Below are 12444 nucleotides of genomic sequence, written 5' to 3'. Positions count from 1 at the left end.
TACTTTTCAGTCTGTGATAGAATTTAGAGTTAATATCCATTAATGTGGCAGGAGATAAATGCTACCCCTCAAACTTGATATTATTTATCTTTTGAAGTTCTACTTTGATTAAGTCTTGTAATTTTGTGTACTGAACGTCATCAGCTCTGTTATGTTCCTCTAATAAGTAACTGTGAAATCTGAATGGTTTTCATGATAATAGATAACCAGAGCCTTTTTCCTGACAATATTATTATTGGTGGATGTGAGTTACGGTGAGAAGAGTGTACCCACCCTTCTGGGTTTAAGGAGTTGAATCTTGAAAGTAAGGGAAAACATTCCAAACATATCATCAAAAATATTATAATTTTATTGGGAAAGAAATGTAAGCTCCTGAAATGATATGCCATTTGTCTTCCCATTTTTAAGTTGTGAATTGTTGAAAAAACATTCACAGTTTGTGTCCAAGTTGTTCAGGGTGCAGGCCCTAGGATCACCCTGCGGGTAGTGACGTACTGAGCCCCGCCGCTTCCCGCCATCATGGTGACATTTCAATCTGTCTACCCTTGGAAACAGCTATACACCTCCTTGTGTTTCTGGTTTACAAAATGTCCTCCTAATGTTAACTTCCTATGTCATTGAAAAAGATTTTTGACCTATACCTGTAAGAGAGTATGAATGTGGATTGATTTACAATAACAATAAATCAAATTATTCAAACAGAGAAACATGGAGTATCAACTTTCTTTCACACATCTATCTTACCTTGAAGAAGAAACCATTGTTTTGAGAATTGTATTATTTACAATAATTTACGCTGGACCCTTCCACTTTTTGGGAAAATCGCCATCCCTGACAGGTGGAGTAGTTATAATTTTATATCTAGCCTGTTGTTTCGCGTCATCTAAATATAAAAATCGGGACAGTTTGTGCAATGAATTAATACAGCTACAATTTAAATTGTTGTCAATCATATTGAAAAATGAAACTAAAACTAAACCATTCCATAACCTACTTTCATATTTTCTGGAAAGGAAGTAAAGACTAGTTCCCGTTAACATGAGGGAGGCAAAAATCTTATAGACAATCAAACTCATAGTTCTCTTCTTACATTGTAAACTAACATAAGGCTTGTCGTCCTGTATATCCAATACAAGCTAAATCAAAGTGCAAAACTAACTGAAACCAAAGCAGAAGACGGAAGACGGTGTGGTGGGTTGGGAGGTGGGGAGTTGTAGTGCCGATACTTCAGATTCAGATTATTCGCAGCGTCCAGCTATCATGGTGGTTGGTGGTGACTTTTCAACAAAATTACTTCAAGAAATCATTTGCCAGCTAGTTTCGTCAGGAAAGAAAGAAACGCTGTTTTTTCTTAGCTTGTCAGTGTACGTGAAAAAAGTCATCATCCTGGGCTGTATCGCTTTGAGAGAAATAACAGATTACAGATCTATCTTCTACAGGTTATACCTGCCCATGTTTTGAAAATGTTTCATTCGACATATTTTGCTGTAAACACCACTTTAGTGGCATAAACCAGGACCATACAGTATATGGATCTGTTATCACAGAGTAATCTACGCTCCATCATCCGTCACCCATCACCAGCGATTTCGCTTATTTACATCGCGAAATACTCATGTTTACCCGAGTTGTACGCGTAAATACACGAAATCGCAAGAGATGGGTGACGGATGATGGATGCGGGTAGCGTAGATTGCTTCATTGGAGTCCCACTTTGCTGATATTCTGGTACCTGGCATTTAATGGCCCACTTGACTCTCAGACAGCGTAGTTTAATAAATCGTTGTTTTAATAGAATAAGAGGTATAACATTAATACGGGAAAAGCCTCATTCAACTTAAGTTTCTTTTTTAATCTTACGATCCCGTTGCTATTTTAATAACTTTAAGGTCTTCAACTAGATGTAGCGCAATGGTACACTGCCAATAAGTTATTTCAACAAATGCGAGTTATCTCTTTTTCCTGTTTGTTCTGTGACAATTGTTAAAAATTTTAAGGAACTAATATGGAAACAGTTAAAAATGCATGAATATTTATGATGTTCCACCTGTGAACATTTGACGTTGACTTGAACATTGCTGGTCCTAGGCAGTATTTTTGAAGCATGGCATGTCAATGTTATGCAGCTACCTAAGACTGTAAGGAGTCCAGAGAGGAGTTGGTGTCACTGTGATACATGTGGGTCAAAGTTCTGTTTTTACCTTGTCGCAGGAAGACTGTCTATTAGTCGCATCTGTGCCTGACATCAGCTAAGCAGCTTATGTGTCACCCAATCTATGTTGACCTGGCGTCACAGCACACAGATGAGAAGTGGCCTCTTTTTCTCATGATCACAGGAATCAATCTGGTAAGTTGTGACTTAATGTTAACAGAAAACATTTATCTACATCTTTGCCCACGATGAGGCAACAGTGCATGCCGGATTTTGTACTTGAGATAAATTGTATTTACGTCACAACAATTACGCATAACCAACCGGATCCTTGATAAATTTGGCAGGGGCAAGTGATTTTATATTTTTGAAAAGACACATTGATTACATTTTTAACCTAAATCAACCCTGCACTGTTGCCAAGTTGTAGGCATTATGGTAGAGTCATGTTTGATAAAAGTTTATTTTGGTATTTGTTACTTGTCACTCCTTTACTGCTTCTATGCTTTCTCCATTTATGAAAAAATCAATTTGAGAGTTAATGGAATGACCATTCAGCAACTGTTCTGTACCAAACTTTTAGAAATTTTAATTACTAATAATTTAAACTTGGTTGATCAATTTTCAATGGTTTTAAAGAATGTAAATAGAGGTCTATTCGTACTTAAACAGACTTCTCAATTTGTTGATAGAAACTACAACTTGCCAGTTTTCCATGCTTTCATACAATCTCTTCTATCATTTGGTGTCTTAATATGGTGAAATGACCCAAAATTAAAATCTAAGAACTTTTAAATATACAAAAGAGAGCAATTCAAATTTTAAATAAAATCAATGACTCAACAGTCTCACGCAGAGAATATTTTAGGAAGAATAGGATACCTACAATTACCTGTCTGAATCTTTTGTAAGTTACCTAAGGATATCCTTCATATTTCTAGTCAAATCATTTCTAAGAAAAAACTTAAGTCTTATCTAGTGAATAAGGCCTTTTATTTTATGGAGGAATTCTGGGAGGAGTAATTTTATCATTGTTTTTTACTCTTTCATTACTTGTGATTGCATTTTTTTTTTCATATGATTGTATTGTCCATTCTTGCAATTTTAAGTGCAACCTCTTTCTTATGTATACTCTTTTCTTCCTATGAAAAGAAATAAACTGAACTGAACTGAACTTTACGGCTATATGGCCTGAAATATGTAGTCATGTGTTGATTGTAGTGGAGGAAAGTAGAAGAGGCAAATCATCAGTGTGTCACTTACAGTAATGCTGCTATTTATTTCATTTGCATGGTACAATCTTAGTAAAATAGGAAGTGATGCTGGTCCTTGTCCCAAGGGATGTGCCTGGACTTGATGTTGGTGACCTGTAACATAGAAAGTCCATTCGATGAGTTGGCATCACAGTGATACATATGGACCAGAACACGTTTGAGTTGAACTCTTAGATGATTTGAATTTAACTTAGGCTTTTTTCATTCTTTTTCAGGTATTCAGATTCGCTCCAAGTCACCAGCAGAAACAAGCCGTCTACTTGAGGAAGACTTACTCTTATAATGTTAATGATTTGAAACAATAAAGAATTAAATTACTATCCAACATTTTACATTATTTCATAGACCTGATTCTATGCTGCAGTAACTGTGGATGTAGTAGCAGACTGCCACCACTACAGCAGTGACGTCACGGGCGTCTCGGATGCAGCTCTAGTTAGCTGTGGAGGCAGTAGTAGACTTACTGCAGGATGCCGCTACTACCACCCCACAACCACCGCAGCAGCACCCAAGACACCCGTCACGTCACGACGGTAGCGGGGCAGCCCGCCACTACCTCCACAGCAACCGCAGCCGCGAGGAGCGCGGGGGCAGGGGGAGGGAGGGTTCGTCACACATAAGCCAGGACGCTGCTTCTTCGCTGTATGCCCGCGCCCGGGTGCGATCAATGCTCAGCAAATTGCGTCACAGCAATTTCACGCATAGTACGGTAACGTGATTTAACACCAATTGGGCCCCGTACAGCCCGCCTCATTGACGCTTGAGGTCAAGCGTGTCCCGAAGAGTGCACCGTTTGACCCACGGCACAAGGGTTTGCACGTTTACCCACGGCAAAGGGTTTGCTGACTCCACAGCTTGAGCGGAACGGCTCCGCTAAACCCTTCCACAATGTGGGTGTCCCCATCCCCACCACCACCCCCAGCCCTCGGGAAAATATAGTCGTCCCAGCATTCTTTGGTCAAAGACCAAAGTAATGCTGGGAGGACTATATACTTTGTTTTATTAATTTTTTTAAAATAAAAGATTATCAATATTTTTGAACAAATTTTAGAAAATTTACAGGGGTAAGGTTCTCAAACACCCCTGTCGTGAAAAGTGACTTTAGATGGCCAACAAAGTTTGGTGCCAGAGAGAAAATCATTCAAGCTTACTCAAAGAGACAGTACAAAAGAAAAAAATAACAGGACCAGCTGTAATCACTGTGACGCCAACTCAACTTATATCTGATGATTCCATGGGCCGCACGGCTGATCTCCAGGACAGGTACACGTACACCCCCAGCCCGATCTTCCTGGAAGAAACCAAAGAGGTAATTTTAGTCAAAGAAGCAGGTTGTAAAAGAGTCAGGAAGGACGCAATTCCGACAGAGGAGGTCAAAGACGACTCTCCCAGACCAATCCCAACCATTTCTAGCGATTTTCAAAATTTTCGTTTTTGGCAAAATTTACAAAGGCTATAGCCTTTGTGTTTTTAGCGAAAATTGATGGGTCCGGATTTCGACGGAAAAGTAGTCGAATCGACAGATGTGACCCAGAGGACCACAAAACTACCTTTCGTTCCGTCAGAAACCACCCCTGTCCAGAGAAACTTGAGTTTAAAGGGTGGTCTTTTGAATCTGGCGGGCAGCGTACGATGGGCTGCCTACCTCGCAGGCGAACTGGTCCAAGAAAAACAGGCGTAACTCACTCAAAATGGCCTGACGGCGAGAAATTTCAATGGAGAGATTGAAAGAGGATTCTGTCTGATCAATCCCAACAATTTCCAGCGATTTTATTTTTTTTTCATCTTTGGGAAAATTTACAAAGCCTATAGCCTTTGTGTTTTTAGCGAAATCGATGGGTCTGGATTTCGACGGAAAAGTATTCGAATCGACAGGGGTGAACCAAGGGACCACAAAACTTTCCTTGGTTCCGTCAGAAACCACCCCTGTCCACAAAAACTTGAGTTTTAAGAGCTCGTCTCTCAAACCATGGGCGGGCTACCTTTTGGTGCACTAGCTAAGAACTTGCTGTTGTGGGTCGGCACCATGATATTTAGACAGAGCAAGTGAAAAGGGATCCTACCCAACCAATCCAAACCAATTTCAGAAATTTTCCAAATTGTCAAGATTTTGAAAAGACATTTTTAATGATAACAAATCAGCCTGGATTTTGACGGGGGAGGATTGAAATTGTCAGGGAATGACCAGGGCACCAGAAAAAAACATCAAAAACTACCCTTTGATGCACACTAAAGGAAGCTTCTCATGGAATCTGTACAAGAGACAAATAGGACCAGTGTTGGTTATGTCATGTCTACTCACCTATACTTGAAGGTAAAATGACTCCTAATACTTCTTTGCTCAGCATATGTCAGGAACATTTCCGGATCGAGTTCCTGCAATCATATTAGACAGTACTTTTAGCGCTATTTTTTCAATGCTTGCTTTAATTTGTTACTCAACAGTATTAATTACATATAATTTACTCATACAACACACTTTTAAATGCCTCTCCCCCTATACTCTAAATGACCATGGTCTTTCAAATAACCAATTTGGCACTGGATCCTGGACTCAAGCATAAAGTGTACGTAACACATCCGTCTGATCATACAGCAGGCTGTGTACATCTCCCGGCCTCCCAGATACCTTGACAGCTGCAAATTAGCTGCAACGCACATTGATTGATTGTTTGGGGCGATTACGCAAATAGAACCACTCAGTTTGCACCCAAACCAGAAAGTAATGCATTTCTCCACTCCACAAGAATAATACAGAGTAAAATATGATAAATGATAATACACTTGACAGTTCACCCATTTGCAAATGACCTACAACAGTATTTAATATACTGCATGGAATAGAGGGAGTGTACCCATTCAACGGAATTTCAACAAAGCTAACAGAGAGCAAAGTTTACAGAACGAGCATCATTTACTCTGCCTCGAAAAATAACTTACCACTTGTGTGTAAAAATGGAGCCAACGGGAGCACACTATCATCATCATACAAACAACCGGAACAGAACATTTAAATTTTCCGGAAACCACCAAGCACTATCCCTTGCGATTAATATCAAAAAGCGGCGCTGTCTACCCACGAATTCTGATTGAAGTCCTATGATAAATAGGTGTCGGTATTATTCGGAATTGAGCAGCAGAGGACACCGATTTTCACTATGTTTGTTTACATTTCCACGAATGAAGGCGCGGCGGGTTGCGTGGTGGGGGTGAGGGGTGGGGAAGGGAGGGGGTGAGGGGAGACGGATAGGAACCCCCAAAAATAAGTTATCGCCTTCTTTTCATTTGTTGTTCCCAGCACTTCAAAACGCACAAATAGGAAAATGGTATATAAAATATTTCTTCACACTTTTATTTCTTTTTTTTCTTCTTTTTTTAAGCAGTCAGAGACAGCGTAGAATCGATAGTTCCCTGGAACCTTCACCCGTATGTTGCCTCTATGGCACAGTCGGTAGCGCACTCGCCTGGAGCATGGGGTGACGTCGGTTCAAGTCTCCGTAGATGTACATTTTTTCTGAGGCCACCAAATTTCAAATGGACTTCAAACCTGTCATTTCACCACGCCACCCTCGTGGAGTTCTGACGGTGTGGTGGTGGCACTGCGTCGGGAGTGGCATATGACTCGTCTCTGGGCCGGGGTGCGACTCACGGCGAAAGCGGGCCGTGGGAGTTCCCTGCTGCCTGGCACCTTGCTGTGGTGGACTAATAACGTGCTAATAACGTGCAACTAATAATGTGCACTAATAACGCCAAGAATCTGGCTTTCAGGCTCAGCTCCATGACGTGTGGGGGGTCAGTACAACCAGAGACGTCGAAGGTAGGGGGCTCTGGGGGTTCTGCGCTCCTAGTGCATTTTGGTGTCTTTAGAGAAGACAAGTGTTCTGTTACTTCCGAAAAGTGTAAGTTGTTTTGTTGTACGTTTTTTGTTTTTTTTGTGTGTGTTTTTGTTTGTTTTTTTTAAATAAAAAGAGGGTATTTGAAAGTAATTGAGAAATCTATATTTTCCCTGTTATTTTTATAGATACATTTTATACAATTCAAAGTAGAAAACCAACTTATTGTTTAGTTCTGATTGTAGCTTATCATCACTGGCCATGTACACATTTCAAAAACTTTTTATAACAATTATTTGCATATTTGTGACTTGTAACTGAAGTACTTTTACATCTGTCAAAAGCTTGTTGGAAAGATGCAGTTCACAAATATTCAGCAGGACTGAACTTACTAAAAACCCTTTTTGTGTCAATAAGTTTCTGTACATTTTAAGAAGAAAAAACATCAATGGCTTACAAGAGCGGTATAAAACAAAGATCGTGCTTTGCAATCGCTATCAAAATTGTAATAGTCATCTGATCAAATTGAACAATTGGCACTTTACGTCTCAAGACTTAAAACAAAATGGAATGAAATATTTTGCCCAAGGCATTTAGTGATTGCTTTAAATAGCAGGTAGAAGAAACAGGATGTCACTATTAACTCTAATCAGTACCCCATGAAATACAATGAAGTCTTCATGATTAGATCAAGTTTTAAAGGAAAAATTCAGAAAGCGCCAGCACATATGAAGTCAGAGCATCTTTGACTAGAAGCAAATTTTAGAAATACCTCAATAAAATTGAATGTTTTCAGAAAATATCCCACAAATTATGGTAAATCACATTAAAGAATGATGCCTTCAAAATTTAAGGTCAAACTTATGACATCTTATTTGGTTGAAAATTTAAATGAAGTTGACATGTTTGAGGTAGTAAGAGCATGGACTGTTTGATTGTTTCACAACAAGTCAATCACCAAACCTAAAATAAACTTGGTAAAGCAAGTAGGAATTTTTGAAGGAGGTTAACATACATTCAGATCTCTTTGATCTCTTTCCTTAACAACAAAAGAAAAAAAAACAGTAAATGGGTATCAAAACTAGAGTACAGGACATGTAGCAAGAAATTGTTTAAAAGTGTCCACAAAATTTCTGCTGAATGCTTTAGATGGAATATGAAATATGCAGAGTAAAAATTTGTCTGAGAGCAGGCCTCAGACAAATTTGGAGTGTTAAAATTTTAAGTAAAGAAATAACAGATAGGGGATATTCATACCAAGATTGAAAAACGAGAGCAACATTAGATAATAAATCACAAACAGAAAAAAATAAACAGAAAGAGACAGTTGCATTATTAATGATATTTTAGAGGAACGAATAAAAACGCAAACTTTCTTTTGTCTGGAGGAAAAAGGATTTTCCAATGTTTCGGGAGCTATTGGGTCAGATCAACTGCTCCAACAATTTGTACAAGAAAATTCTAACAAAAAATTGGAAACAACTGCAATTATTCAATTCTCATCTAGTTGGAATGTGAAGTACATCTATGAGCACTTGATGACATTTTTGTAGCCTCACCAGCTGTACTCCACATAGGAAGATCAAGCAAAGCAAAGCTCATCAAGTTGATGCTTTAAGGAAAAACAAAAGTACTCAAAACAGAATGGAATTAGATTTTAAGGAAACATGTTGCATATTGTGCCAGTGAACTTAATACAAAAATTGTACTAGAAGGCTAGTAAAAGTTAAAACCTGAATTAGGAAAGAGCACCTTGCTGTCTACGAAATAAAATTCTGGCAATAACAAATTGAAGTTCCATAAAAAGAAAATGAAAAAGTGTGTTCCTCTCAAGGCTGCTTAGATGTTAGTCAAGTCATGGTCCTGCTATACTTTGAATTGTGTAGGCCACTGGTATATAAATACGTATCAAGGTTTGTAAAAGTAAAAATAATGAGAAAAGGGGAAACCTTAACATACAAATGACTATGCCTCCACAGGTCACACAATCTTCTGGTTGCAATGATATTGCATTATGGTGGCAGACACTTCAAGTAAGACTAGTTACTACTTTCTCCTTTGTGTCACAGCAAGTTGGCAAGGTGCTTTTCATGTCTTTTATAATGGCACAAGACTATAGCTCGCTTTTGCTAGGTTCTTGTCATGGAACCTATTCACAATTCACATTGTTCAGTCTAGGAAAGCAATTTAACAATTGCTAGGCATTGTTGGACGGACAAGGGTACAACCCTCTCTCATAGCACAATGAGGGTTAAATTACATTCTGGTTACATTGGACCCACACTTCATATCATTCCATACTTGGGCAGTTCTTTTATAAATTAAACAACAGCTTTGACCCTAAACATACCGATACATTTACACAACACTGAAATTTCTATGTTATTTCACAATTTTTGAATATTAATTCTAAAATTTGGGTTCCAGTGCATAGTACACAAAATTTGATATTAAATAATGTATACCTTTAAAATAAATATAAGCTTTGAAAGTTCAATTGTACAAAATACAAGAGGTAAAGAAACAATTTTTCCAAACCTGAAAAAACATTTGTAAATCACTTATAATTTAGCTAGCGCATAGCACTTTATGTATCCAAAGTGGACTGATCCTTGGATAAGATAGTCACTACCAATTTACTACACATAGACCCTGATTTCTAGTTTCTTTTAATTTAAACTAGCAATTGGAAAGGAAGTGATCAAAGAAGAAAGGGTACAGCAACATTGGTGCATTGAATTTAGCTCTCCAAAACTGAACACTCAAATTCAGTAGTTCAAGATTCTCTCTTTAAAATTTTAATGTCATATGCACTATTTGAATAATTTCCACAATATCTAATATTAAGTGAGGATGAAAAAATATTGAGATAAGAAGCTCTCATACCTCCATTCACATTGCATTTGTTGGATGGCTTGACATTACTACAATTATGAATACCGTTCAGTCAACTGCATTAATTGAATTGTTCATATAAAGTTTAAGGCCATTTGAGGGTAATGGTACTTGCTAAATTTTACTTAATAAAACGAGTTGGTAAATCTACCAAGACAAGTTCCTTTGCTTTCCTTCTTGGAAGAAATAACAAGGGAAAAACACACTAAATAATTTCAAACATCACAGTATTTTCATCTACTCCTCCTCCTTTCCCATCTGACGTGTCACCATATTCCTCCATGAGAAATCTTTAACAAGCTTTGCTTATCACAGGGCACAATGGATCCTCACAAATAAAATTATAAAACAATTACCAACAAAAGTAGCAGATAACAAAATTATTGACTGTAGAAAACATGTTTGCGTAAATTGCAGTACAAATACACCAAAGAAAAGCCACTTAAAAACTTTTAAATATAAATAGGAGTGGATTTTGACAATGGCAGAACAAAAAACAACAATAACAAAAAATAAAAACGAAACGAGGAATGCACAAGTACCCTGGAAACGGCATTCAAGCTTCCACCTTGCACCAAATTCCAAAGTGGCATTCCCCGATGGGTCTGTGGTTCTCTCGTCCGAGCGGCATACAGGTTTCAGAAAATGCATCGATTCTTGTACTGGCGTTCGCTCCCAGTGTCGTCGGGGTCCTGGCCGCTGGCAGGCGGTGTCACCTGCAGGGGCTGAGCAGCACCTCTATCCAGCAGGGGCACGCCGTCACCTCCTGGCGCGAGTACTTGGGCCCCCAGCCCTTGGCGAAGGAGATGCGCACGGCGCCGGGGTCGACGGGGCCCGAGTGGGCAAGCTCGTTGCAGCGCCGCCACCGCTCCCAGTACTGGGTCGTGGTGTCGGCGCGGAAGATGTTGAGGCAGTGGCCGGGAGGCACCCGATACACCAGCAGCGTCCGGGACTCGGGGTCGTCTAGCGTCGGCGAGTTGACGAAGATGGGGTGGTCCGACCGGTTGTACGCCCACACGCCGTCCGCCTCCTGGGATAACGTGACGCCTGCAAGCAAAACGGGGCCGCGGTCAAGAGATGTTCGCTCGTTGATGAAAGTCCACACTCGAGTTACGTTTTTTTTTTCGTCTGTATATATATTTTTTAGTGTGTATTGAACGTTCAGTACGCTCCACTTTTAGGCGCAGCCTTGAGCTATATAAGAGCACACGTGCCATCGGCAACCGCGGCGATATGGGAGCAGATCCCTTAGCAACCAAACCATTACAGAAAAAAAGCCACAAAAAAAAGACTTGCGGCTAGCCGGCGCCACTAGCAGGCGCCGCGACGGCCGACGGCGGCTGCCCGCGGAGGCACGATCCCGACCGCCAGAGAAAATGTGCCCACATTACCCCTTCTTCTAACTTTCTCGTAACGCTGACCCTCTCCCTCCTTACCAAGTCCGATTTTGGCGCGCGTCCTCTCCACGGCCCTGGCGAGCGGCGAGCCGGCGGGTCTGCTGGGCGCTTGCTGCGCCAGGGTGGCGAGGCACAGGCCCTGGTTGGCGGGCTCCGCCGCCGACGACACATTGACGTAGGGGTTCTGCACCTCGTACAGGCGCCCCACCCGGTCCGCCAGCTCCCAGTACTTGAGCTGGCACCACGACCCCGGCCCGCTGCCACCTCCTGCAACAAGTAACACACACATTAGCTACACCATTTCACAGTTAGCGCCAGTAGAAGGGGGGGGGGGGGGGGCACCACGCGTGGGCACACACACATACAGACACACACAGGCGGGCGCGCACTCCTACGAGAGGCCCGCATTTAAATAATGCGTCAACATGACATTTGTGGGATCGCAAACCGGTCTGGGAGCAAGAGCGTGCCCCAAGAGCGTGTTCAGGGGCGTGAGCGTGTGGTGGAGCCCCCTCCTGCCCGACACCGCCGCCGAGCTCGTTGACACCGCTGACGACGTCTACGTGGCTACAGCAGCGGTGGGATGGGCGGCGTCGAGTGGCGTGACCCGGAGCGCCGCGCGAGTAGGCAGCCCATCGTGCTCCCGGGTGCGGCGGGCCGGGCGGGGCCCCGCCCTCCTCGCCTCGCCTCGCCACGCCCCGCCACACCACGCCCCGGCGGCAGGGACGCGACGGGACGGCATGTGATGTGATCCGCTCACGCCATGGCGGCGGCGACGGCGTCGCGGCGCCCGGCCAGCCAGCCGGCGCCTTCCCTAGATGTTCGTTGGCGCCACACGCAAGGATGGCTGCGGCCGTGTGGGGGGCCCGGCCCCAGCGGGCGGCGGGGGACGG

General features: G+C 41.8%; 2 protein-coding genes and 2 long non-coding RNA genes across 4 annotated transcripts in view; 2 read left to right on the top strand and 2 right to left on the bottom strand.

Moving 5' to 3' along the window:
- Positions 1–258, top strand: part of LOC113206759 (metabotropic glutamate receptor 1-like) — a 21095-nt gene extending 20837 nt beyond the window's left edge. Inside the window, exon 7 of the mRNA XM_052270455.1 lies at positions 203–258. Within this exon, the coding sequence (XP_052126415.1) occupies positions 203–258 (56 nt within the window). The remainder of the gene's footprint in view (positions 1–202) is intronic.
- Positions 259–328: 70 nt separating this feature from the next.
- On the bottom strand, positions 329–1207 carry LOC113203686 (uncharacterized). Its single transcript, XR_003303260.2, has 3 exons — positions 995–1207; positions 745–883; positions 329–641 (listed from the first exon to the last, which is right to left on the bottom strand). It is a non-coding gene; the product is annotated as an uncharacterized LOC113203686 (long non-coding RNA).
- A 22-nt stretch (positions 1208–1229) lies between these two features.
- LOC127750030 (uncharacterized) lies at positions 1230–3751 on the top strand. Its single transcript, XR_008011489.1, has 3 exons — positions 1230–1364; positions 2212–2347; positions 3642–3751. It is a non-coding gene; the product is annotated as an uncharacterized LOC127750030 (long non-coding RNA).
- A 3650-nt stretch (positions 3752–7401) lies between these two features.
- LOC113203375 (mothers against decapentaplegic homolog 6-like) overlaps positions 7402–12444 on the bottom strand; it is a 25477-nt gene continuing 20434 nt past the window's right edge. Inside the window, exons 3-4 of the mRNA XM_052270454.1 lie at positions 11591–11818; positions 7402–11201 (exon numbers count right to left, since the gene is read on the bottom strand). Of these exons, the coding sequence (XP_052126414.1) occupies positions 10867–11201; positions 11591–11818 (563 nt within the window). The 3' untranslated portion in view covers positions 7402–10866. The remainder of the gene's footprint in view (positions 11202–11590; positions 11819–12444) is intronic.

The sequence above is a fragment of the Frankliniella occidentalis genome, unplaced genomic scaffold (assembly GCF_000697945.3).
Source record: "Frankliniella occidentalis isolate FOCC.00 unplaced genomic scaffold, Focc_3.1 Scaffold124, whole genome shotgun sequence".
Classification (NCBI taxonomy): Eukaryota; Metazoa; Arthropoda; class Insecta; order Thysanoptera; family Thripidae; genus Frankliniella; species Frankliniella occidentalis.
This window is presented reverse-complemented; position numbering and strand designations above follow the sequence as displayed.